The 23736-nt window shown below is 57.6% G+C and overlaps 12 protein-coding genes across 12 annotated transcripts; 7 read left to right on the top strand and 5 right to left on the bottom strand.

Annotated features, from left to right (window-relative positions):
* Nucleotide 1: 1 nt before the first annotated feature.
* BDY17DRAFT_295924 (NADH ubiquinone oxidoreductase subunit NDUFA12-domain-containing protein) lies at nt 2-1324 on the bottom strand. The gene is made up of 8 exons (XM_033733379.1): nt 1226-1324; nt 1152-1172; nt 1078-1084; nt 929-1009; nt 833-875; nt 754-774; nt 560-697; nt 2-504 (listed from the first exon to the last, which is right to left on the bottom strand). Exons 1-8 carry the CDS (start codon nt 1274-1276, stop codon nt 453-455), a joined length of 414 nt encoding a protein of 137 aa, XP_033591150.1. The 5' UTR covers nt 1277-1324; the 3' UTR covers nt 2-452.
* Nucleotides 1325-1363: 39 nt separating this feature from the next.
* Nucleotides 1364-3391, top strand: BDY17DRAFT_279218 (uncharacterized protein). Its single transcript, XM_033732024.1, has 3 exons — nt 1364-1724; nt 1787-1858; nt 1906-3391. Exons 1-3 carry the CDS (start codon nt 1458-1460, stop codon nt 3157-3159), a joined length of 1593 nt encoding a protein of 530 aa, XP_033591149.1. The 5' UTR covers nt 1364-1457; the 3' UTR covers nt 3160-3391.
* Nucleotides 3238-5041, bottom strand: BDY17DRAFT_131405 (uncharacterized protein). The gene has a single exon (XM_033729415.1). The coding sequence runs from the start codon at nt 4900-4902 to the stop codon at nt 3316-3318; it is 1587 nt and encodes a 528-aa protein (XP_033591148.1). The 5' UTR covers nt 4903-5041; the 3' UTR covers nt 3238-3315.
* Nucleotides 5042-5227: 186 nt separating this feature from the next.
* Nucleotides 5228-6283, bottom strand: BDY17DRAFT_316383 (Intradiol ring-cleavage dioxygenase; the record flags this gene model as incomplete). Its single annotated transcript, XM_033736009.1, has 3 exons — nt 5228-5476; nt 5535-5970; nt 6024-6283. 3 exons carry the CDS (start codon nt 6281-6283, stop codon nt 5228-5230), a joined length of 945 nt encoding a protein of 314 aa, XP_033591147.1.
* A 492-nt stretch (nt 6284-6775) lies between these two features.
* On the top strand, nt 6776-9237 carry BDY17DRAFT_295921 (5-aminolevulinate synthase). Its single transcript, XM_033733378.1, has one exon. It carries the CDS (start codon nt 7079-7081, stop codon nt 8948-8950), a length of 1872 nt encoding a protein of 623 aa, XP_033591146.1. The 5' UTR covers nt 6776-7078; the 3' UTR covers nt 8951-9237.
* Nucleotides 9238-11643: 2406 nt separating this feature from the next.
* On the top strand, nt 11644-13611 carry BDY17DRAFT_249102 (laccase I; the record flags this gene model as incomplete). Its single annotated transcript, XM_033730952.1, has 3 exons — nt 11644-12326; nt 12396-12468; nt 12523-13611. 3 exons carry the CDS (start codon nt 11644-11646, stop codon nt 13609-13611), a joined length of 1845 nt encoding a protein of 614 aa, XP_033591145.1.
* A 520-nt stretch (nt 13612-14131) lies between these two features.
* Nucleotides 14132-14818, bottom strand: BDY17DRAFT_248363 (uncharacterized protein; the record flags this gene model as incomplete). Its single annotated transcript, XM_033730904.1, has 1 exon — nt 14132-14818. One exon carries the CDS (start codon nt 14816-14818, stop codon nt 14132-14134), a length of 687 nt encoding a protein of 228 aa, XP_033591144.1.
* A 688-nt stretch (nt 14819-15506) lies between these two features.
* BDY17DRAFT_131217 (uncharacterized protein) lies at nt 15507-16040 on the top strand. Its single transcript, XM_033729413.1, has one exon. It carries the CDS (start codon nt 15617-15619, stop codon nt 15938-15940), a length of 324 nt encoding a protein of 107 aa, XP_033591143.1. The 5' UTR covers nt 15507-15616; the 3' UTR covers nt 15941-16040.
* Nucleotides 16041-16847: 807 nt separating this feature from the next.
* BDY17DRAFT_323416 (uncharacterized protein) lies at nt 16848-17630 on the bottom strand (the record flags this gene model as incomplete). Its single annotated transcript, XM_033737006.1, has 3 exons — nt 16848-16960; nt 17012-17101; nt 17165-17630. 3 exons carry the CDS (start codon nt 17628-17630, stop codon nt 16848-16850), a joined length of 669 nt encoding a protein of 222 aa, XP_033591142.1.
* A 752-nt stretch (nt 17631-18382) lies between these two features.
* On the top strand, nt 18383-18688 carry BDY17DRAFT_323415 (uncharacterized protein; the record flags this gene model as incomplete). Its single annotated transcript, XM_033737005.1, has 2 exons — nt 18383-18488; nt 18543-18688. The coding sequence occupies 2 exons, from the start codon at nt 18383-18385 to the stop codon at nt 18686-18688; spliced, it is 252 nt and encodes an 83-aa protein (XP_033591141.1).
* Nucleotides 18689-19227: 539 nt separating this feature from the next.
* Nucleotides 19228-22002, top strand: BDY17DRAFT_131113 (transcriptional repressor TUP1). Its single transcript, XM_033729412.1, has 7 exons — nt 19228-19651; nt 19723-19810; nt 19859-20169; nt 20228-20266; nt 20351-20799; nt 20861-21452; nt 21515-22002. The coding sequence occupies exons 1-7, from the start codon at nt 19522-19524 to the stop codon at nt 21604-21606; spliced, it is 1701 nt and encodes a 566-aa protein (XP_033591140.1). The 5' UTR covers nt 19228-19521; the 3' UTR covers nt 21607-22002.
* A 527-nt stretch (nt 22003-22529) lies between these two features.
* BDY17DRAFT_249555 (Golgin subfamily A member 7/ERF4 family-domain-containing protein) lies at nt 22530-23084 on the top strand (the record flags this gene model as incomplete). Its single annotated transcript, XM_033730992.1, has 1 exon — nt 22530-23084. One exon carries the CDS (start codon nt 22530-22532, stop codon nt 23082-23084), a length of 555 nt encoding a protein of 184 aa, XP_033591139.1.
* Nucleotides 23085-23736: the final 652 nt, after the last annotated feature.

Raw genomic sequence — 23736 nt, 5'->3', positions numbered from 1 at the left:
CTCCTCAAGACTCATATTGATGGCATGACCCTCGCCCGCCCGTCGGCTTAAGTGAGCGACCGCCAGCAAAAGTTTGCTAGCTCTGGGTGATCCTGGACACTCTCAATGCGCCATTCTGCCTGCTACATGCACCTAAGCCTTGTAGCTCTGTTTAGTTTCGTGGCGCAAGTTCGTGAGTCACCCAGAAGCTGACCAGCATTCGCCTGGCTTGCCTTCATCCAGCACAGCCAGCGCTCGATCAGACTTTGTCAAAGAACTGGGAACAATCATGTTGCATTGTGCATAGGTACAACTGGATGAAGAGGTGGTGCTGTCAATGTTGAAGGGATGGTGAACCCTGGGCTCGCAGGCATGCGTGCGTTGATATCTTCAATTGAGCAATAAGATAAGTACTCGAGTCTCGTCATTCCACACGATCCCTCACGCCGTCCTCCGCGCACTGCGATGATATCCTATCGTCGCGGCGCAGCTTCAGGTAGCCATGCCTGATACTTGTTCTTCGTTCTGCAAAACATTAACGATCTTGCACACGCCCTGGCAAGGATCTAGTATGACATACGTGTTGTATGTTCGGAAGGAGCTCTTGGACGCCGTCATGTTGGGCACGTGGGCGGTGGGCTCCCATATCCGCTCCTGTCGCTGCATAATCCGGTCTTGGGACGGCGGCTTATCCACCATGTACGACATCCACGCGTGCCTGTGCATGCCAAGTCAGCATCGCTGCGCAGCCCAGGACGCGATGATATCCCTTACCATCCGGGCTCTATCTGAGAACTGTGCCATGTGTCAGTAGAGCTACAGCACGTGCTTCCCGAGACATTGTCGGACGTACGGGTCGAACTCATGATCCTTGTAATCCACCCATCGTGTCCGCACTGTGCCATGTCAACTTTGCTCCCCCCAGACTCGCAAGGCGCTCAATGCGTACGCGGCAGATCTTCCTCCACATTCTCAAAGTACTTGTTGCCGTACTTGTCCATGGCAATCAACGTTCCGCGCTTGGTGTCACCTGTTTCCTCGGTTCAGCTTCCCCTGCCGTAGATGTCTTCTCTTTTCACTGTCGCATGTGAAGCATACCCATATACTGAGCGTCGTGGGCCAATGTCAGCCGCTGTCCGAGGTCAATGGTGCTGGCGGAGGAGCGTGCGTACCTGCATTTGATGGCCGTATTCCTAACACTCGTCAGCTCTGCTATCGCGATCGCCACTCCGCGCAGCCCTCTTACCTTCAAGCCAATGCTTCGCAGGTTGCGCAAAGTGCGCATGATGGTCGACATGGTGTCTTCACTGCCTCGGCGGAAGGTGGACGAGTGGAAGTCGGAGTTATGTCCCGTGATGCAGAGGAGAAGCGGAGGGGAGTCGCGGCTAGCGTCTTAGGGTTGGGATAACCCTAACCTTTTCCACCCAACATGAACTCCTGCTGCACCTTGACGACCCTCCACAGATAATGATCTTTCGATGCTCACTCGACGCGCCGTGACGGGCTTGAGGCTCTGCAGAGATCTCCGGGTCGCGAGACGCAGTTGTCGCAACAGATATGGCTCCTTCCAGAGGCGGACGCTGAGCTCTGCAGCTCCAACACCACCACCAGCTCAGCCTGCTTCTGCCCTTTCTCCTCTCGCCAGCATCACCTCGGAATTGGATAAGCTATGCCCTCGCTTCGATGTTTCCGCCGACTCCATCGAGATTCTTCAGTCTCCGAGTGACTTTTATAGTGTCTTGAAGGTATGGTTCAGCGTCCCACATCCATCTCGAGCTCCCATTCATTGCTAAATCCGATCCTGCAGAACAAGATATTGCGAGCTCAGACGCGAATCTATCTGTCCACTCTATACGTCGGCAAGACCGAATACAAATTGGTTCGTTACTTGCAGCCCGCTTTGAATTCGGGACTAACACATGCCAGATTGAAGCAATCCGAGTGGCGCTGAAGACGAATCCCGACTTGAAGGTCTCCATCCTCACCGATGCGCTTCGCGGAACGCGCGAGGCTCCCAACCCATCATGCGCGAGCTTGTTGGCCTCGCTCGTGCAGACCTTTGGACCGGATCGGGTGGAGGTGCGCATGTTCCACACGCCCAACCTCACGGGCATTCGAAAACGCCTCTTGCCCAAGCGCATCAACGAGGGATGGGGCCTTCAACATATGAAGCTGTACGCCGTCGATGATGAGATCATCATGTCTGGCGCAAACCTGTCCGACGACTACTTCACCAACAGACAAGACCGATACCATATCATCAAGTCGGCGGAGGTCACCGACTACTTCCATCGGATCCATCGTGCGGTGTGCAAGCTGAGTTACCGCGTCAACTCGTCCGCCACCGAGCCGAGCGGCTTTACACTCGACTGGCCAGAGAATAACACACACCCGGAGCCTCTGAAAGATCCCAAGGGCTACATCGCCTCCGCCACGAAGGTGCTCGCGCCTCTACTGGCACCCCGCCCCGACGCAGCAGCGGTGTCCGAAAAGGTCACCGACACGCAAATCTATCCGCTCTCGCAAATGACACCGCTCCTCAATCCAGACACCTCCACCGAGCTCCCAGCCCTCCTCAACATCCTGCAGAAGCTCGGGCAACCCGCCTTTGCAGGATGCAAATGGACGTTCACGGCGGGATATTTCAACATGACGCCAGAGGTGCGGCGTCTCCTGCTCCAATCCAACCCCGCCTCAGCCACCGTGGTTGCAGCTTCACCATGGGCAAACGGCTTCTATGGCAGCAAAGGGGTAAGCGGTCTCCTTCCCGCCGCTTACACATACCTCTCTCGCCGCTTCCTGGACTCCGTATACCGCTCTGGTCTAGACGACCGCATCTCCGTGCAGGAATGGCGCAAAGGGACCGTCAACACGCCTGGCGGATGGACGTACCATGCCAAGGGCATTTGGGTGACCCTTCCCGGCGACCAGCATCCCAGCATTAGCGTCGTTGGAAGCTCCAATTACACAAAGAGGAGCTACTCGCTGGATCTCGAAGCGAACACGCTGATTGTGACGAAGAACGAGGACCTGAAGCGAAGGCTGGGCGAGGAAGAGAAGTGGCTGCAGGAATATGCTACGCCCATGACCCCAGATGACTATGCAAAGGCGGAAAGGAGGGTGGGATTGCATGTGAGAGTAGCCATGTGGATCGTATCGTTGGTCGGCGGCGCTTTATGAAGCCCGCAACACTGCTCCTATGTACGATACTGATACGCACTGAGGAGCTCCTTACTCCCCATGATCTCCGAAACCGTCCTGTTATTCACGCTCTCATGATCCCAGCTCTGTCGAACTGCCTCCTACGTTATCTCCTTTCCCAAACCCCATCACCACTCAATGCACACCCGGCAACCCCCCATAAACAAACTCTCCCCTCCCCTCCTTCTCCCCCTCTCCCAGTCCATTCCCCCGACCACCCTCAACAAACTCCACCAACCCCGCAATCTTCCGCCCAACCCTGCTCTCCAACCCCCCAATCATCCTCCTCAAAGCCTCCACCTCGCGCCCCAGCGCCGCATTCTCCCTCTCGACTTCGTGCACGCGGCGGTCAAGCAGAGTGCAGCGGTGATCCATAGCGAGGAAGGGCTGCTCGAGCTCGGCGGCGACGGTGCGCAGGAGGTCGGGTATGGTGTTGAGGGTTGCGAAGAGGGAGGGCCAGTCTGTTGCGCGGTCGGTGATGGAGGCGGGGAGCGTGGGGATGGGGATTTGCGGGCGGTATTGGTTGTGGGTGTTGGCGTGGTAGCCGCGGTCATAGGCTTGCTGTGCGTGGGTTGTGGTAGTTGGGTGTGGGTTGCGGTGTTGCAGGTATGCGTCGCGGTGTTTCGACATTCTGTTTGTGTCCTTGGACAGCAGAGTCGTGTTCTCTGGGTAGGGTGCCAATGGACGATATTGCTTGCGATTGCCGATGTGCTCCCCGCGACTGAGCTGGAACTTGGATCGAGCCGCTACGGGCTGAGATGGAGGTAGCATGTCGCCTTTCGCCTTGCGCCGCCCGACCGAAGCCGCCGGCATGTTGGTGAAAGCCTCGTAGTCGAGCTTGCTGCGCGGACTCTCATCGCCCGAGTGAGACGGATGGTTGCTGAAGCGGCTTGGAGCATCGCGGTTGTCGTCCTTGGAGCCAGAGAGGTGAGCGAAGCGGTTTGGAGCACCGCGGATGTCGTCCTTTGAGCTGGGCAGATGAGCAAAACGAGTTGGAGCGCCGCGGTTTTCATCCTCGGAGCTCGAGGGAAGAGTGAAACGGTTTGGAGGCCCACGAGTCTTGTCGCCAGAGCCAGGGGGATAGGCGAAGCGGTCTGCGTCTTGACGGGTGTTGTTTGAGCTAGAGGGCAGAGTGAAGCCGGAGAAAGTAGCATGAGGGTCATTGTCAGAGCCGGAGGAATGAGCGGACTGGTCTGCGTCCTGACGAGTATCGTCCCCGAAGGCGGAGGGATGAGCAAATGGGTTCAGAGCTCGACGCCCATCGTCCTCAGAGCCAAGGGGGTGAGCGAAGCGGTCTGCATCTCGACGGGTGTCGTTTGAGCCAGAAGGAAGATTGAACCGGTTTGAAGCTCCACGAGCGTTATCCTCAGAGCCAGGGGGATGCGCAAACCGATCTGCATCACGAGTGTCGTCCCCAAAGTGAGTAAACGGGTTACGAGCACGAAATCCATCCTCCCCAGCTTGCGCAGAGTCATCCATCCCCTCGAACGAATCGAAGACGCGCGCTCTCTTAGCAGGCGTGTTGGAGTACTCCGAAACCTCTTGCTCGACTTGCTCGCCGCTCATGTCTTCAGTGCCATACTGCGTGCTCTCTGCGGCTTTGCGCTTGCGTTCTGCGGTGCTGCCGTTTGCCGAGCCGAGCTGGGTGGATGAGTGGGCTGCGTCTTCGTCGTGGGTGAGGTCGAAGACCTCTGTGTCTTCGGCCATGTTTGCGTCTGCCATGGTAGAGCACGAACGAGGTGAGAGGTGGTGATAGTGTCTTGATGTAAGCAGAAGAGAAGAGGAAAGAGGGGAAGAGGAAGGAAGAGAAATATAGTCACACGTGAGGCTAGGAATGACGTGTGTTGTGAACGCGTTGGCAGTGAGTGTGAAGGTCAAGGACACAAGTGAGTGACGGAAGTGAATGCGACGATCAAGTCTCACCTGATGTCACGTGAAGAACAAGGAATGATCCATTGTGACCGACGCCTGTGTAGATTCGCTGAAATGGTGCTTTTCCCACCCGAATACAAAAAGCCAACGACAATGTGGTATATCAAGCTTCCTCTCAGTTCTTCTCCACCACTTCGGCATGCCCCTTCTTTCCAGTGGGAGCCAACACAATGTCCAAAGTCAACTCTTTTGTCGCCGCCCCGCCAGGTCCCTTGTGCTCGCCCATGACCTTTGGCACCTCTTTGATGGGTACGAAGTCGACAACAAGGTCGTCCTTGACGGCGAAGACGGTGTCGGTGGACAGCCACGGGTCGTCCTTGGGGTAGATTTGGGTGATGACGGGCTTATAGTCGTCGTGCGTGACCTGGTCTAGTGTTAGGAGATGGAATCAAGGTCGGACGGTGGGAGAGGTTGTAACTCACCATCAAATGAATATGCGCTGGTCGCATCGGATGTCTGTCCAGAGCGGAGAGAAGCTGATATGAGGGGCCATCGGTCGGAAGGGAGTAGGCGGTGGGTCGGAGGCAGTAGAGACGGTATTCGCCATTCTCATCCGTCTTGAACTTGCCGCGAAGATTGTTGTCTGTCTGGTTGTCCGGGTCCTGGAAGTCGTACTTGCCATTGCTGCTCGCCTGCCAGATGTCAAAGGTGACGTTGGGAATGGGCTTCTGTGTGTTCAGGTCGCGGACGATGCCGTGCATGTAGGTGACGGTGCCCTCGTGCTTGTCTTGGATGATGGTGTCGCCGAGTTGTCGCCATGGGGCATTGGGGGACCAGAAGGGGCCGAGGATGGCGGCGGAGGTGGGGATGTAGTTGGGGTTGTCGGATTGGACGTAGTTTGCGATTTCTGTCACGAGGCTGTGGGGTGTCAGTGGCTGACAGGGAAGGGGAGGCATTTTGTCAGGACTCACGATTCCAGTCCGGTGATGTCGGATAATCTGTGCATCTCGTTGCGCTTGCCGTCTGAGTCCGCCCAGATTTTGCCGGTCTCGTTCAGGAACTTGACACCCGCCAGCCATTCCTCGGGAGTCAGATCAATTTCCCGCGCGAAGTCGTGGAGATGGCGCATCATGGCGGAGAAGACCTGCTTCATCCGCGGACTGGTCTTGGGCCCACATGTGTCGATGACCAGCTGGGTGAAGTTGGGATCATATTTGTGATCGGCGCCCATGGTTGCGTGTTGTCAGTGGAAGATGGTAAGATTCTTGAGCTGATGATACACAGTAAGTTGTTGCAGCAGAATAGAGATTGGAGGAGGAAGTGGGAGAGGAAGAGGAGTAGAGTAAGACGACGGCAGGAAGGAGGCGCTACTTATCCTTCGATTGCAACCCTGCTTAGTCCAGATGGAGGTGGTAAAGGGCTGGAAGACGGCAATTCATCTCGGGCAGCTTCCAAGGCGTAGGAGGAGGGCGTTGTCCCTCTGCCGATGCGGTGCGGTGCCCCGCAGGTCCCCACGCACGCCGCACGTGAGAAGGTGGGGTGTGGGAGGGTGTGAGCGGCACCGTTTTCCATCGCTGTCGGGTAAACATTCTGCCAGCCATTCTGCCCGAGAGGAATTCGACGCAACATACACGTGACTTGTGATGCTGGCTGCCTGAGGCTGCAACTGCCATCCATCCATCCCCGCGAGCGACGGTGACTGCCGACTGCAGCACGGACTTGACACCATTTCCGTCAGGATGATCAGCATCCCGGTCCAATGACGACTTGCATTAGAGCGCTGTTACAGTAATAGCCTATCAATAAGCGAGTAATGCGTCGGTCCTCATTGGTTCAGGGCTTCCTCTTCTCCGCATTCTCGACAAATTGGGCCAACGCTTGAACGGATGGAGGCACATCCGCGCCTCCTCCGCCATCATCTCCCACGAAACAACACCTCTCCCTTCCCCCTTGGAAAAGAATTCCATCATCCTCACAGCATAACAATTTCACTCCATCACTGCATACCATTCACCCACGTCCAACCATGGAGGCCCTTCTGCGCCAGTCGCGCACCATGTGCCCCTTCTTGAAGAAAACTTCGCCCGCTACCCTGCGCTGCCTGTCCACCAGCGCCGCCGTCAAGCACTCCGCCCCCGGCGGCGGGGCCATGTCCAACTTGCAAATCATTGCTCGTCGCTGCCCCATCATGGGCAAAGCCATGGCCCAGTCCTCCGCCCGCGTCGGCGCCGCTCAGAGCGCTCGCATCGGCAACGCCGCCATTGCTGGCGCTTTCGGCGGATCCCGTGCGTACCACGCCAACTCCAAGGCCAAGCTGCACACCACCGCCAGCAAGGGAGCTCAAGCCGTCGACGTCCCAGCTACCGGCCGTGAGCACGCTCCCTTTGCTCCTCCCAAGTCCAATGCCGCCGCTGCCGCCACCGCCACCCACGGTGCTCGTGGAGCCGCCGCCAACTTTGACTACGAGGGCTTCTACACGAATGAGTTGGACAAGAAGCACAAGGACAAGAGCTACCGCTATTTCAACAACATCAACCGCCTGGCCCAAGATTTCCCTCAGGCCCACATGGCGACCCCGGAGGAGCGAGTGACCGTTTGGTGCTCCAACGATTATCTGGGCATGGGCCGCAACCCACACGTTCTGAAGCAAATGCACGAGACTCTGGACAAGTACGGCGCCGGTGCCGGCGGCACGAGGAACATTTCCGGCCACAACCAGCATGCCGTTGCGCTCGAGGCCACCGTGGCCAAGCTGCATGCCAAAGAAGCTGGCCTTGTCTTCTCCAGCTGCTACGTCGCCAATGATGCCACCCTCGCGACCCTCGGCAGCAAGCTGCCCAACTGCGTCATTCTCAGCGACAGCATGAATCATGCCTCGATGATTCAGGGCATCCGCCACTCCGGAGCGAAGAAGATTGTCTTCAAGCACAATGATATGACTGATCTCGAGAACAAGCTGGCTTCCTTGCCCGCGGACACCCCCAAGATCATCGCCTTTGAGAGCGTGTACAGCATGTGCGGCAGCGTCGGCCCAATCGAAGCCATCTGTGACTTGGCCGACAAGTACGGCGCAATCACCTTTTTGGACGAAGTCCATGCCGTGGGCATGTACGGACCAAACGGCGCCGGCGTGGCCGAACATCTGGACTACGAAGTGTACGCCAATGGTGGCGAGACCAAGGGTACGGTGATGGACCGCGTGGACATCATCACCGGCACTCTTGCCAAAGGCTACGGATGCGTGGGTGGCTACATTGCTGGTTCCGCCAAAATGGTCGACACCGTCCGCTCCCTTGCTCCGGGCTTCATTTTCACCACTTCTCTGCCTCCCGCCACTATGGCTGGAGCCAAGGTCGCAATCGAGTACCAAACCAACTACTTGGGCGACCGCCGTCTCCAGCAGCTCAACACCCGTGCCGTCAAGGAGCAGTTGAGCGCACTGGACATCCCCGTCATTCCCAACCCCTCGCACATCGTTCCCTGCTTGGTCGGCAGCGCCGAGCTCGCCAAGCAAGCCTCCGACCTGCTGCTCGAGAAGCACCAGATCTACGTGCAGGCCATCAACTACCCCACCGTGCCCGTGGGAGAGGAGCGTCTCCGCATCACCCCCACGCCCGGACACGTCAAGCACTACCGCGACCACCTCGCCCAGGCTCTGGACAGCGTGTGGAGCGAGCTAAAGATCAAGCGCACCTCCGACTGGGCTCGCGAGGGCGGCTTCATCGGCGTTGGCGTTGCCAAACCCCAGCTTCCCGAGCCACTGTGGACAAACGAGCAGCTCGGCTTGACGGAGATTGAGAAGGGCTTGAAGGCCGGACAAGGCGCCCTGGGCGTGCTCGAGCACGTTCTTGAGCAAGAGACCCCTCAGGTCCAGCGCGCTGTTGCCGCCGCAGCCTAGACTGCTTCTCTCGGTCTCCTCAATGCACGATTTGCTCTTCTTTGCCGCAGTGATTTTGAATCTGCGTGAGACGGATAATTTTCGGATGATCTTCATGCCTTCACCCGCGCGTGCTCTTGCACGAGTTGTATCTAGTGCAGCCCCTCACTCTAGTCTCTCATTGAAATGCTGTCGAAACCCACTCCTGTACAATTTTCACATCTCACATCTCACATCTCACCTTTCACCCTAACCCTCAACACAAGGCATTTTGACCCGCATTTTCAACAGAATCTAAGAGTGTGCCTTCAAAGCTTGACTCCTGTCTCCTGCGCGCGCGCCCATTGCCCCTGGTTGCCTCAGGTACCTCTTACACGCCGACCCCGTGTCTCAGACATCTGCGACATGCCGCGGACCCCACTTTTTGCATCAAGGGGTAGCGCGACCTACGTAAAGACAATGAGAAATCAGATCCACGACAAATACGACGTCGCTTAAGGGGTGAGGGGTGGTAAGCAGATGAATTTGGATTGTAAATCGCCGTTGGCAAAGGCGAGGCTTTCCATCGGCAGACCCCCATCGGAATCACGGAATACATGGCGAGCAATCGCCTACCTTTCACGGCGGGGACCGTATGGAAGGAAGAGTAACGTCGGGTGATGGCAGCCACGCGACATTGTGGCCAATGACATAGGTATGCGCATGCTGCTGACAGGATTCAATACAGGCATCATCTAACATGTCAGCCGCAGACGGCCTGCGGTACGACAGGATGCAGTTGCGCGCGTGCGCGAAAATGTCAGGCGCGCCGGAGGATTGCTGAGACCCTGTGATAAGACCGAGTATTACGGCCGAGAGGGCAGATCTGCAGAAGCGTCTGCTTTCATCCAATGGTGTGTATGTCGAACTGTGAGGGTGTCATCCGGTCGGGTCAGCACCCCGCGGCGGCGAGATTATCGCTATCTGATCCTGCAGCAAGCCTGGACCGGGATCGTCGACTTCTGGGGTGTGCAGATATGAGCCGGGGTCTAGACTGCATGTCGATGGCGCAAGTGATGAGAGCCCCCCCGTGTGTTTTCCAAATAACCTTTATCGAACACGTGCTGTGCTAGCCGCGGAAACCTTGGGAGAAAGCTTGGTCCCGTGGTTCCGTGATCTGGAAAGGTAAAGGAAATTACCAGGACCTGTACCGTGGGAAGCAGTGCGCGGAGATGTCAACGTCAACATGGTGGCGTGAACGACAAGAGACGGCAGACTGCGGTGCCTCCGATCCCAATTGCTCCGTCGCGCAGCCCCAACAGAAATGCAAGAGGGAGAAAGATGCGCCAATAGCCATCGTGATCGGTCGGCGCTGTGCGCCTGCACCGGAATCTTGGCCCCCAGCAGCCTGTGCTGAAAGAAAGGAGTACATTTTGTGGGTACATCGGAACATTCCAGCGGACCCTATGTCGTCGTCGCAGCATTTCCTCGACTTGTTCATTTCAGGGGTGGATCTTCTCCAATACTGTAGTCATTGCGTCTTACTCTGGTAAAATTGTCGCAAATCCTTACGCAGCCGTTGTCGGGAGGCGGCAATACGATGCGGTCTCGCGATCAGATACCGAGGGCAACGTCACCCTCCAACGGTCGAGGTGCCGGGCTGATGATGTGAAGCCGCTCATTTCAACGGGCGATTGTCGCGAGTTCTAGACGGTCGGACAAACGGCCAAGCAGGCCAGTGAGCGAATAGAGAGAGAAAGAGGCTTCTGCAGTGGCTGAACAGCTGACTGGAGATCCCAGAAGCGAGGCAGCCAAGGTACGCCGAGCCCTTTTGCGTCTGCCCTAAACCAATGTGGCGATGCTTTTACAGCCTCGGGGAGCGCAGCCCTTCAATTCTCCGGGAGTGCAGCGGGCACTATTGGGCCGCTGCAGCCGCAGGGCACGACATCGAAGGCTGGGGATATGCTCGACGACTGACGCACACCGTTTAGATTGTCGGGAGGCAACGGCATGGACGTTAATGAGTGAAATTGTGTGACATATTGGGAATTGGCCGGATCCGCGACTCCGAGGCCGTGGGCGTGTGAGACAAAAACATTTCGTGATTTCTCCTGGAATGCGGTCGGTCCCAAACGGCTGATACGGGCTAGCAAGGCTCCTGCGACGGCCCGACGTTTGCGCTTGGCCCCGCTTGCCGAATTGGGAACCAGCGCAGGCCAATCCCTGCTCCACCGGCCCACTCTATCGCCCCAGCGCGGCTAAAATTGGAAAGGCTCTGCGCCACGGCTACCAGGGTTCGACACGAGGGTCGAGGGAAAAAAATAGCCTTGGATAGTCCGACGTCTTCTCACTGCTGCCATGCCAGCCCGCGGCTGTCTTGCGCCCGCCTGGAATGGCGATGAAACGCGATTCGTCGCATCGATTGCTCGCCTGCTCCGGCGACCCTCGCGCACACGCGACACCCTGGCTGGCTCCGCTATAGATAGTCTCCACTCCCTCGCCGGTGGGTTGTTGGTGTTTGTATATACCTGAACCGCCTCTTCCCACCTCGTCGCATTTCAGCCCCATCACTCTCGTTTCCCACATTCGTTCACTCGTCATTGTCGGCCGTTGCAGCCTTTTCCTTTTAATACGTCGCTTGTCTCCCCTGTTGGGGCAAAGTCTCTCGCTCATCAATCTCATCCTTATACGACTTCTTCGTCACAATGGCAGCACATCTCTTACTTGGCGCATTAATGCTGGGGTCCGCGTTGGCGATTTCTTATCACAAGCCAGCATGGATCCCTCTGGGCGACTCACTGTCCCCTCGACTCGGCCAAGATGTCACAAACGGCAACAGTGTTCTCGGCACGCTCGATGCGCCGCGCCTAGCAAAGTTCTTGCCGGATACACACGCGTCAAGGCACAGGCGCAAGGGCTATAGCCCTACGGACATCGGCATTGGCGACGTCCCGGTGACGGGCGTCACCCGATACTACAACTTCACCATCACCGAGCAGAACATTGCTCCCGACGGCGTTGTGCGATCGGGCATGGTCGTAAACGGGGGTTACCCTGGACCAACCATCGAAGCCAACTGGGGCGACTATTTCGAAATCAGCGTGGTCAACGCCCTGCCGAATGAGGGTACCTCCATCCACTGGCACGGCTTGATCCAGCATGAGACTCCCTACATGGATGGTGTGCCCGGCATTGTGCAGTGCCCCATTGCCCCGGGGGGAAACTTCACCTACCGCTTCCGAGCAGATCTGTACGGCACGTCCTTCTACCACTCGCACTACTCTGCGCAGTACACTGGTGGCATCTACGGGGCGATGATCATCCATGGGCCGACTGAGAACGCGCAATACGATGAAGACATTGGCCCCGTCCTTTTGAACGACTGGTATCACGTGTCCTACTACACCACGCTCGAGCAGTAAGTCCGACTCCGTCGTTGCGATTGATTGGTCGTCCGTTGCATCATCCATGCTGACTCGAGTCTCAGAGCCATGGCCCCAATTTCTGCCAAGCTGCCTCCCCCTCAGTCGAATAACAACTTGATCAACGGCAAGATGAACGTAAGTAGACAGCGAGTCCCTTTGCTTCCGACGACTTGCTTACACTAGACGCAGTATCCCTGCGCGAACGCTACCGGCCTTCAGTGCACGCCCAACGCCGGCATCTCCAAGTTCACCTTCCAATCGGGCAAGACCTACCGCCTACGCCTGATCAACGCCGGCGCCGAGGGCATGCAAAAGTTCAGCATTGACGGCCATACCATGACCGTGATTGCGAACGATTTCGTGCCGTTGAAGCCCTACCAGACAGACGTCGTGACGCTCGGCATTGGACAACGGTCGGACATCATCGTCACCGCGACCGGCAAGGCCGGCCAGTCGTACTGGATGCGCTCGGATCTCGGCCTCAACGCCCTGTCCAATCCGGCAGGCTGCACCAACAACGACGGTGTCTCGCCTCTGGCGCTGGCAGCCATCTACTACGAAGGCGCCGACACCAACTCCGTCCCCACCACCAACTCCACCGTGCCCGAGTCCAGCATCCAGTCGTGCATGAACGACCCGCTCAACATGACCGTACCCTACTACAGCCTCACGCCCTCCACCACGCCCGCCATGTCGCAAAACATCGACATCACCTTTGCGAGCAACGGCACCAACTACCTCTTCTACATGAACAACTCCACCTTCCGCGCCGACTACAACGACCCCATCCTGCTCGAAGCGAAGCTCGGGCAGACCGTGTTCCCGGCGGAGGAGAACGTCATCAGCACCGGCAACGCCAGCAGCGTGCGCTTCGTGCTCTACAACTACGCCTTCACCGGCGCCCACCCGATGCACATGCACGGCCACAACTACTGGGTGCTCGCGGAGGGCTACGGCACGTGGGACGGCACGGTGACCAACGCCGGCAACCCGCAGCGCCGCGACGTGCAGCTGCTGCCGCCGGCGCAGGTCAACGCCGACCTGGTCGTCACCTCGCCCTCGTACATTGTGCTGCAGTTCAACGCCGACAACCCGGGCGTCTGGCCGCTGCACTGCCACATCGCGTGGCATGTGTCTGCGGGCTTGTACGTGTCGATTCTCGAGAACCCGACGGCCATCAAGTCCATGCACATCCCGAAGCCCGTGGCGCAGACGTGCCGCGACTGGGCCGCGTGGACGGGCAAGGATGTGCCCGATCAGATCGACAGTGGGTTGTAGCGGGGATGGTGTGCTGAGTGTTCTTTCTGCATAGCGACGGAGGGGTGGGGAAGAGGACGGGGCTCCCAAATCAACGGGGAAGATTTTTTCTTGGAAATCAGGCGTCTTGGGCTACATGGGTATACCACGGTTTGAATCGACGGAACTAGAATGTATTCTGTGTAATCTCAGTCAGTGCTATGCCAAATTTAATGACGTACAAACATCCCTCTCTCATCTCGTCTTCCATATCTTCCATCCGCCAGGAATATCGGGTGCTTTCGCCTGACGCGGAGCTTATCTTGCAAGCGTCACGTGACAAGAATGATGGCAGTCCGAAGAACGGTTGCTGAATGCCGTAACGAGGCTGATTTCATGTATGAACGTTTGGTCGTGTACATCTCCCCTCCGGGGTTCCCTTTCCCTCGCGCCAAGGGTATCGAAATTAGCCACTCTTCTTAATCGCAAGCATCAAGTGTGTCATCAAACGCATCCTTTTGTAGTACCCCAATCCTACCCCAATCACACCCAGCCACTGCCGTTACGCCAGACCACTGCAAGAAGAGCTCGCACTGAGCACACTAGCCCGGCGTTGCGCGCTCATCGATGACGCCGAGGCGGCATTGCTTATTCTCCGATCCTTTCCTCGCCCCTTGATCCCCTTGTTACAATTCTTGTATAGCCCGCGGAAGTACTCCCACATCTCCTTCTCCCAATCATCCACCGCATCGCCTCCGTCGGCGACATTCTCGAACCGCGCCTTTAATCTCCGAATGGTCTCGACGTGGAATTTGTTCTGGTGCGACTTGAGGTTCCCCAGCTGCGTAAACTGCTTGTTGCAATCGTCGAGCTTGCACGTAAACGGCTTGGCGGAGGTGTGCACGATCTTGTGGGCGCGTACGTTGCCGTGCTGCGCGAACGTCTTGCCGCAGATGTCGCAGTGGTAGGGCCGCTCGCCGGTGTGGCGGCGCTCGTGGGTCTTGAGGTTGCCGAGCTGGCTGAAGCGCTGGCCGCAGCCGGGCTCCTTGCAGAGGAAGGGCTTGATGCCGGTGTGGGCGCGCGTGTGGATTTCGAGGTGCGTTTTTTGGTAAAAGGCCTTGTCGCAGCCGGGGATGTCGCAGAGGTAGCGCTTCTTGGCCTTGTTTGTGGGGCTCGAGTCGAGGGGCTTGCTCTCTTCCGCGTCCGCTGTGGATGTGCTGGGCTCTGCTTTGGCTTGGATGGTGCGCATGAGGGTGTCGATGTCGGTGGAGAAGACGGCGGGTCGGGGGTCGTCAGACGACTCCATGGGAGTTGCGGAGAGGGAGGAGGCGGAGTAGGCGCTGGCGTCGTAGAGCAGTTGACAGGGTTGCACGGGGGGCGTTTCTTCGGATTTGATATATGCTTCGCTGGCCGCACTGCTGTCGCTCGAGTGCCGGATGGAGAAGGCAGGCTGTGGGACAAACGCTTGGGTTGGAGGCCATGTGAGAGTGCCAAAGCTGCCTCCGTTGAAGTCCTTGGCTAGGGTGAAGGGCATGGCGAGAGCAGCGTCGGTCTCGATTGTTGCGGCGTGGCGACGGTCGAGGGCTGGGTGGAATAGATCGCCGGGAGCCATTGAGCCTGGATGTGCTGGCATGGGTTGTTGTAAGCTGGACGACTGCTGGCCGAATTCAAAGGGGAGGGGTGTTGCTGAGGCGGCGGCGGCATTCGGGCGGAAGTTCATGTTGAAAGTCGACATCAGGCCCGCCATCTCAATCGAGCTATACTGCGCCTGACTGAGGCGGCGTTGGAGCAGGCTGCTCGGGTTTTTGGCGGGGAGGACAATGGCCATGATCGAGGTGGAGGGGGGCTTGTGACAGTCGGGGGGAAAGGTGGGGTGGTGATTATTATCGGAGCATCTGTAAGTGGACGCGACTGCAAGAGGAGAGGCGCGGCTGTATAGTTGTATGTGTATGGGATGGTTAGAGGTGGGGAAGCTGTGGGTGGCGGAAGGCGACAGCAGACGAGCATCTAATAAGGTGGCCACACACACACGAGGGCGGAAATTGGGATGCGGTCAGTCTGGGGCAAAGATGACAACGCGAGCTCTGGCGCATCGCGAGATGGCGGAAAGGCTGTTGGGGGGGAACGAGAGGCGCGGGGAAAGGATTGGCGTGGGTGGCATACAGATAGCCTACTCCGCAAGCCCCGGAAGGAGGCAGGTGATGATGAGAGGAAGTTGATCAGTGATGCCGACGAGAGATCGAGATGGACGACGCTGCCCGCCCCACGAAACACACGCCATGGCTTGCGGTTGGCGGTGCCATTGGCCACCGCCGCGCCCGGCTATACGCTGATCGGCTTAGCAGGCAAAGCTAAACCCCGCAGGTGCTGAACCAACGCGCCACGGGTGAGTTCGGGGGTCTCAATGAGCTCGAGAGCCTCATCATGTCAACGTGCATCCGACAGGCTTGTCGGGACACTTGCCAGGAATGACAAATGCAGGGCCGGCATGGCTTGGAGGATTGTGCCTTCCCTGAAGCAAAGCATGAGCGTGCTCTTCCTTTCTGTCAGATATGAGCAGTCGACGCGGCTATGCACATGCGGGCAAGACAGCGTCTCGGCTTTCTGCAACGACCCAATCTCGTCAGTGCATTACATCGTAGACCTGGACGTAGTGCTGCTCCGACCGAGCCATGGCAGACATGTGATGCGGAAATAGACTTTGCCAAAGCTCGCTGCCCGCGCCCGGAGGTGGAGGGAAGTTTGACACGAATCCTCGATCGAGTGATCGCCATCTTATTGACCGCCAACCGCCGGAGCGGCAACATCACCTTGCACATCTCCTCCCCTCTCTATTTGTCGCCAGCGAAGGATCCTTTGCGGGGCCCCGCACACGCCGTGCGGTTGCGGGTTGTGAGATCTTGCTGTGCTTGGAAGGATGATGGTGAGACCCGTGTCTCACGCCTGCATGCTCCCACCCCAGGCCGGAGGCTGCTCCGAAGCTGCGTCAACCCACCCCCACTCATATCCAGGCCGTGACGAAGGCGGCTGATCCCTCGCCGCTCCTTCCTTCCCTCGTTGCAGCCCTCGCGGATTCGGGCATCGTGACCGTGACCTTACGTCACATGCCACTCAACACGCCCGCATGGTGATGTGATGAACGCTCGTGCTCCTTCCCCAGCCTGATAGGAAGTCTGCGGCATCATGTGATGAATGTGAGCTCCTACTCTGTCCTTCGCCGACACAGAGCTGGGCCGAAACGGGCACACGGCATAGATGATTCCATCCTCGTCCCCAATTTAGGAGCGAGCGGATGTGGGAGTAGCCTCGTACATCCAGTGCTCGCTTTCAAGTTGTTGCACCACCCTTTCCCGCAGTCGCATCAGGATCGGCAGGCGACACTGTTCGTACTCTGCGCAAGAATCAGCACGACATCACCCTCTCTGCTGACACCTTGACACACCTTCTTCACGATTCTTGTCCTCCTTGGTGTTGATCGATGCTCCCGAGGCAAAGTAATGCCGCACTACTGCTCCGTAGTGCGTGTCTGCTTCTACAGCACCTCGTGTCAGCGGGTGTCTCGCGTTGGGTGCATGAACTGAATCCCTCCCCTCACCTTCCTGCTCCAGCTCGTCCTCCGTTTTAGGGAAACTCATCTGCGGCACGGCTACCGTGTCCCCCAAACCCGCCACCCCAAGCAAGTAGCTGCCATCAGGCTGCCGGTTCACAAATTCCTGCCCTTCGTCATGCCTACTCTTGCCTCGCCCTGCTTTGCCTTGCGGCGACCCATGTCTCGTGCGTCTTGCCTGTGCCTGCTTGCGACCGCCCAGCTCCTGCCCCGAGTCGCTGTCGGCCAGTACCTCGTCCTCGAACCTTGGTGTGTGGGCGCGACGCGTCAGACCCGGGGCGAAGAGGTCGCGTGGCTGTCGAGTGCGCGAGGAAGTTGTTGACGCGTTGGATCGCAGGCTATGTTGGGAGGTTTGATGGCGGAGTGCCGTGCTGCCTGCTAGTGAATTGGCATTGGAGGTGGTTGGTCGTAAAGGCGCGTCAGTGAATGGGTCGTGAGAGGGGCGAGGAGGCATGTTTGGTGGTGATGGTGGAATAAAGGTGCAAGTCTCAATTCGGCCTGCGAATTCCTTGAGACGTCTGTGTACCGCGTTTGCACTGCCAGCACCAGAACAACTTACGTACATGTATTTTACGTACAACACAGAAGGTTGTCGAGTCAACGACGACTGAAAGCAGCCGCACTGATCGGAATGAAAAGACGTGGGCACCTTCTTTGCATTACTATATGCCTCCAACAATTCAAGGCACAGCTCTAGACTTCGACGTCCCGAACAAGGCTGCAGCGGCGACTTGCCCCAACCAACCCACCTTTCCAACCGTGCGTGCATGTCTGTTTACCCCACACAACATGAACGCATCATCATGCTAGCCATGGGGAACGGACACCTGCGATCAGTTCAACGGGACCAGATCTGATCAAATCTGGTACTAGCGACGTGCCCCGATTGTTCCTGCACTAGTCAAAGTCGTGACGTCCTACTCGTCCTCACTTCACTGCGCTTCGTCTGCTTAAACCTACGGCTTTTACAACGAGCGCCATGAGGAGGCATCCGTGGCGCCATGCTCTCGCACTATGTCTGACATCAGGATGACCACTTGAACCAATAGTGTTGACGTCGTTGACAGTGTATCGTTGATCTGCGGGGAAGATGCATGTGTATATATTCATGCTGTGTCGGTCCAGGTTTGGTTCGAATCATCTTGCCACTATTACACACTGCACCTTACACTAAACCCATCAAATCTCCCAATCAACATAGCAGCAATGTCGTCTGAAGAGGATAGCGAGTACAAGGGTGAGGGCATCCAGGCCGACGAGCAGGTCGAGGACACCATTGATGAAGGGACCGCCGACTCGGGCGCCACACTCCGTAAGCACGCTCACGCCGAACTAAGACCTCATCGTGCTGACAGGTCACATTCAGAATCTGACGAGGCCGACGCCGCGGACAAGTCCAACATCATCAAAGAACGAACTCGGGGCGCCGAGCCCGCTGCTGGCTCCTATGCCGAACCTGATGAAGATTCGATCGGTGAGGACAGTGAGGGAAACGCCGTGCGCAATGACTAGATGGGTGGCATCGTAGTAGATGGGTGTTGTAGGAGGCGGGGTATGGATATGGGTGCATGCATCATTGGAGTTGTCGGCGAGGATAGATATCCATTGGCGCTTGCACGATCAAGCCAGAGCCTAGTCACAGGTATCGGTGAATAGAAACGTTTGGCCATGCTTCTGATTGCTTGTCAATGCTGCACCTTTGCTCCAAAAATCATTATCGTGGTTGGTCGTAAGAGGAAGCCAAGCCTGCGTTGAGCACGTTGTACAAGTATTCCCCGCGCAGTTACTAGAGTGCCAGGGACACCAGACAACATTTGCCAAGAGTCGGATACTTCTTGTGCGACCGACAAGGTCGTGCCACGAGAAAAGTGAAGTTTGCTTCCCTTGGCGGTGTGCTGCGGTGCTCGGGCGAGGAAGTCACGATGCGAAACGCAAGAACTTTTCCCCAGGATGGAGCCGAAGGTTTGGTGGCTTGCAGCAAGGCCCCACCCTGGCGTCCGCGGTTGTTGCACTGTATCCGTTGAAATGGTCGCGTTAGACAACGCCAATAATATAACTAGGCCCAGGCTCTGCATCCTCAGCTTACTCCACCTTCTTCTTCGCGCGACTTGTCCAGCATCCCCTCTGCCCATCCCCCCATCGCCCACCCGCCCCCGCAGACACCGCCATCCATCCCTTCCACCCACCCACGCCCTGCTCCTCCCTCCCCACCCGCAATTTCCACTTTGCCCTCCCGCCTCGCTTCGTCCCCTGCGCCGGCCCTGCCTGCAGATGAGCGCTGCCCACGACCGCACACGATAAACACAGCGCCCGTCCCGCGAACACCACGCCCAGCTTAGGACAGCATGTATAACGCACATCGCGGCATGCCGCCCGGCGCGCAGCCCGCGAACCGCCTTGCCGAGCTCCTGGACCAAGTGAGGGCCGAGTTCGAGGCGCAGGCGGCCGGCCGTAGCAACGATCAGGAACACCAGCGTGAGTTTCTCCGCCTTCGCCATGCTCCCTCCCTCTTCCACCAGGTGCGGCGTCATTGACACTCATTTGAGTTGTAGTCCAGGCCCAGACCAACGAGATGAACCTCGTCGTGCAGAGGCTGCGTGAACTCGAAGCCTCGCACCATTCTATAAAACAGAGGTTGGCGCACTCCCACTGCACGCACCGGCAATGACTAAGAAAGATCAGGTACGAGGACGAGATCGCGCGGCTGCATCGCGAACTCGAGCAGCGTAGCGGGCCGCCTCAGGTCCAGCATGGTGGTCCATCTCAGCCCCCGCCTCCGGCCATCGGCCACGGTCCCGCCAACCTCTTCCAGGGCATAATGGCAGGTGGAGGCCAAGGCGGCCCCGGCCTCGCCCCGCCGCAAGAGCAGCAAGGCCAACCAGGCATGCCGGGCCATATGCAAGCCGGCCAGCCTCCGCCAGGCCTGAACCAGCATGCCCCTGCGCCTCAGAACCCCTTCGGATACGGGCAGCCACCGGGCCCAAGTATTAATGGTTCGTCCGCACTACCGCTGCTTCCACTCGCTCCTCCCATCGCTAACAAACTCCATAGGCTATCCATCATCGCTGCAGAATGCCTCTCCCGCACAAGGTAATTCCGTCTTGGGCGCCCGTGGCCTGGAAGGGCCCTCCTCTCATCATCACCTCCAAGCACGCACTCATTCGACTTCTGCAGGCATCGCCCGCCCCACCCTGCCCATCGACCGAAATGCGCAGATTGCCCCCGACTTCCAATACTCTCTCGCCGAGATTGAGCGCATTGGTAACCAGCTCTCGGAGTTCGAGATTGAGAAGCTTCCACCCAATCTCAAAACCGTCAGTGACGATGATTGGCACGTGCTCTACAATCCCAACCCCCACGTCCCACGCTCGCTGGATATTGAGCTCGTCCACACCCTGAACCACTCTAGCGTGGTGTGCTGCGTACGATTCAGCCACGACGGGAAGTTCGTCGCTACTGGTTGCAATCGTAGCGCCCAGATCTACGACGTCGCCTCCGGGCAGCTCGTCAGTCAGCTGCAAGATGACACCGTGTCACAAGAAGGCGATTTGTACATTCGGAGCGTGTGCTTCAGTCCCGATGGGAAGTACCTCGCTACCGGCGCAGAAGACAAGATCATTCGCGTAAGTCTAGACGAAAGGATATCGGCGCCGAGTACACTTTACTCACCAATTCTGATATTAGGTTTGGGACATCTACAACAAAGTCGTCCGTCATTCATTCAGCGGACACGAGCAGGATATCTACTCTCTCGACTATGCCCGCAATGGCAAGATCATCGCATCTGGCTCTGGCGATAGAACTATCAGAATCTGGGACTTGGAAGCCGGTGCTTGCCACCTGAGCCTCTCCATCGAAGATGGCGTCACCACTGTCGCCATGTCCCCTGACGCGCGCTATGTCGCCGCCGGCAGTCTTGACAAGAGTGTCCGCGTTTGGGATACCCAGAATGCCTTCCTGGTCATGAGAACGGAGGGAGAGACCGGGCACAAAGACAGTGTCTACTCTGTTGCCTTCATGCCGAATGGCCGCGACTTGGTGTCGGGCTCGCTTGACAGGACGATCAAATTGTGGAGAATCCCGGACCGAGCGAACATGAGCCAAACAAGCGGGGAGTGCTTGAGGACGTTCGAGGGACACATTGACTTCGTGCTGAGCGTTGCCTCCACCCCGGATGGTAACTACATCTTGTCCGGCTCGAAGGACCGAGGTGTGCGTTTCTGGGACCCACGGAATGGCAACGCGCTTCTATTGTTGCAAGGACACAAGAATTCAGGTATGCTGACAATGCGCTGGGCTTTTTCAAAGGAGTTGTTTCGCTGACTTTGCTCTTCACAGTCATCTCTGTCGCCCCCTCACCCGTTGGAGGGCTCTTTGCCACCGGGTCTGGCGACATGAAGGCCAGGATCTGGAGCTACCGCCATCGATAGTCGGGAGGGCGTATGGTCCCAGTTATTGAGTATCCAGTCTGGACGGGAAGTGGATACAAATCGAAGAGGAAATGAGCAGGACTCAGGTGTTGGGAAACTTCGGGGAAGGCCTGCAAAGGCGCGGTGGAAACGGGGTTTGGGCACGCATCATCAGGTATTCTCTGCTGCGTCTGAGCGGGGTGGGAGTCGGAGCGTCCAGCTTAAAGTATGCAACTCGGTTGGTGCATTGCAAAATGACAAAAAGCACGTGTATCCTGTAAACCTGCTACTTTACAGATTCGGATCAACGCTATGGGTGAAGCTAGATTGTCGGGGTTGTTCGAGCAATGATGTGCGGCAGGGCGGTCATCGGTTCGCGCGATTAGAGTTTGAGCTTTGTTGGAGATCGACCTCCGGGGTCCGTCAACGTCAAACCTCAGGTGCACGCCGCTCACCGTTCGTGCAATTTCCCGGCACAGATCTTTACCTTGCGTTCCCGTCTCCATCATTCGACATGAGCAGCTCTTGAAGCTGGGTCTTTGGCTCGCTTGTAGCCGCTGAACGACCCACCATTACCACCCTCCCCGCGGTCTGGCACAGAGGCATACATCATGGAGACCTTTCAAAAGATCACCGGCATGGCAGAAGCGCGAAACTCCACCGAGCGCTCGCCTGCCAACCTCCCGAACCCTCCTCCCATCCCACTAGACGACGAAACGCGATCCCAATACGGACACTCACGGCGAGGTTCTCGTGCCTCTATCCCCCTCAACCGCAAACCGTCTCAGAAGTCTGTCCGCTCGGCTCGACGCAGTGAAAGTCGAGGCAATGCAACAGCCGCCGGCCCTCACGACGCTACCGAGCCCTTCCCGCCCCTCCCAGCGTCGCAAAGCGGGCATACAGCGCAGGACAGGACTTCGCGAGAAAGTGCAGCACGGAGCGGAATGAGTGATGAAGAAGAGGACGAGGGATTCGAATGGGGCCCTTCGCATCCCTGCTTCCCCCACCCAAATCCGCATTGCGCCGCGGACAGCGCGGAAGCGAAGGCAACACGCGTGATTCGGGTTCGGAGAGACTGGCTGCAAGCAGGGGATCTATATCCGCAATACGCCAACCTGTACCCGGAGATTCTCGACCCGCTGGTCACGGACGAGGACTTCCGTTTCCTGGTTTCGAACGTCAATGCGCGGCTCAAGGCTGCTTTCGACCCCTTCACGAGCCGCGCGTGGGCGGATACGTTGTTGGGAGTGGTGACGGGATTCGTATGGGATGATCTGGGCTTCACGGGGGCCAAGACGGGGATCAAAGGTCTGGAGGCTTTTATTGATAAGTGGAACGCGGACAAGAGGCGGGAAGGGAAGGATGTGCGAGTGGTGCAGTTGAGACGGACGGGGTTCATGGCTATGGACTTTGTTATCCCGGATCCGGGCATTGATGTTGTGGATGATGGCAACGAGCGAGAAGGGGAGTACGAGGGCGGTATAGGGCCTGCGATGTAGATTGCCGCGGCTGTGAGATTCTGGTTCCACATGAGTATCTGGTGAGCGACGGCGTTTGGGAGTTCAGTGGGTCTCAATTGCCTACGAAGATGTAGCTAGGAATTCCCAGCGAAGCGATTTCGGTATTCTACTTGGTCAGTAAAGCCCGACCAAGATCGTCATTTCAACATATTGCCGAGATCCATTGTCCCGTTAACATCAGACACCTGATGGCAAGAGCGCGGCAATATTGTGCTGATGTTGACCACTCGTGCATTCACCCACCTCTTGCACGTGATTTACGCGAAGCGCGTCGCGTGCTCCCGCCCCTGCTGCCTGAACTGGCTCTTTCCTTGCAACGAATCCTCGGGATTTTCAAGCAAGAAACTGAGGGCGTGCAATCCAGCAATCAACGTCTCCATCTTGAGCTGCTTTTGCATCTCGGACTGATCGAGACGACACCCTCTCAGAACCCCACCGTTTCACCGGCGCGTCTCGCCTCGCGTCCCCCAAATTGATCGGCATGCGGACCGCGCAGGATCTTGCATAACCTTAATTTTTACGCCTAGATCGCCACCCGACGATCGAGTCGCAACCTTTGGACCGCAAGGGTGAGTCCTTTCTTCTCTAGACACTCTTTCAGTGTATTCCGCAACGACCAAGCACGCCCTGC

Source organism: Neohortaea acidophila (genome assembly GCF_010093505.1).
Source record: "Neohortaea acidophila strain CBS 113389 unplaced genomic scaffold BDY17scaffold_4, whole genome shotgun sequence".
NCBI lineage: Eukaryota > Fungi > Ascomycota > Dothideomycetes > Mycosphaerellales > Teratosphaeriaceae > Neohortaea > Neohortaea acidophila.
This window is presented reverse-complemented; position numbering and strand designations above follow the sequence as displayed.

Bases quoted from the DNA above. Each gene is read 5' to 3' on its own strand.
- BDY17DRAFT_131217 (XM_033729413.1), top strand. From the start codon at position 15,617: ATGCGGTCAGTCTGGGGCAAAGATGACAACGCGAGCTCTGGCGCATCG.
- BDY17DRAFT_279218 (XM_033732024.1), top strand. From the start codon at position 1,458: ATGCTCACTCGACGCGCCGTGACGGGCTTGAGGCTCTGCAGAGATCTC. The intron at 1,725-1,786 runs GTATGGTTCAGC...CCGATCCTGCAG, and splicing joins ACTTTTATAGTGTCTTGAAG to AACAAGATATTGCGAGCTCA. The intron at 1,859-1,905 runs GTTCGTTACTTG...AACACATGCCAG, and splicing joins GCAAGACCGAATACAAATTG to ATTGAAGCAATCCGAGTGGC.
- BDY17DRAFT_295924 (XM_033733379.1), bottom strand. From the start codon at position 1,276: ATGTCGACCATCATGCGCACTTTGCGCAACCTGCGAAGCATTGGCTTG. The intron at 876-928 runs GTACGCATTGAG...GACATGGCACAG, and splicing joins TGTGGAGGAAGATCTGCCGC to TGCGGACACGATGGGTGGAT. The intron at 505-559 runs GTATGTCATACT...AATGTTTTGCAG, and splicing joins TCCTTCCGAACATACAACAC to AACGAAGAACAAGTATCAGG.
- BDY17DRAFT_131113 (XM_033729412.1), top strand. From the start codon at position 19,522: ATGTATAACGCACATCGCGGCATGCCGCCCGGCGCGCAGCCCGCGAAC. The intron at 20,267-20,350 runs GTAATTCCGTCT...CGACTTCTGCAG, and splicing joins GAATGCCTCTCCCGCACAAG to GCATCGCCCGCCCCACCCTG. The intron at 21,453-21,514 runs GTATGCTGACAA...TGCTCTTCACAG, and splicing joins GCAAGGACACAAGAATTCAG to TCATCTCTGTCGCCCCCTCA.
- BDY17DRAFT_295921 (XM_033733378.1), top strand. From the start codon at position 7,079: ATGGAGGCCCTTCTGCGCCAGTCGCGCACCATGTGCCCCTTCTTGAAG.
- BDY17DRAFT_131405 (XM_033729415.1), bottom strand. From the start codon at position 4,902: ATGGCAGACGCAAACATGGCCGAAGACACAGAGGTCTTCGACCTCACC.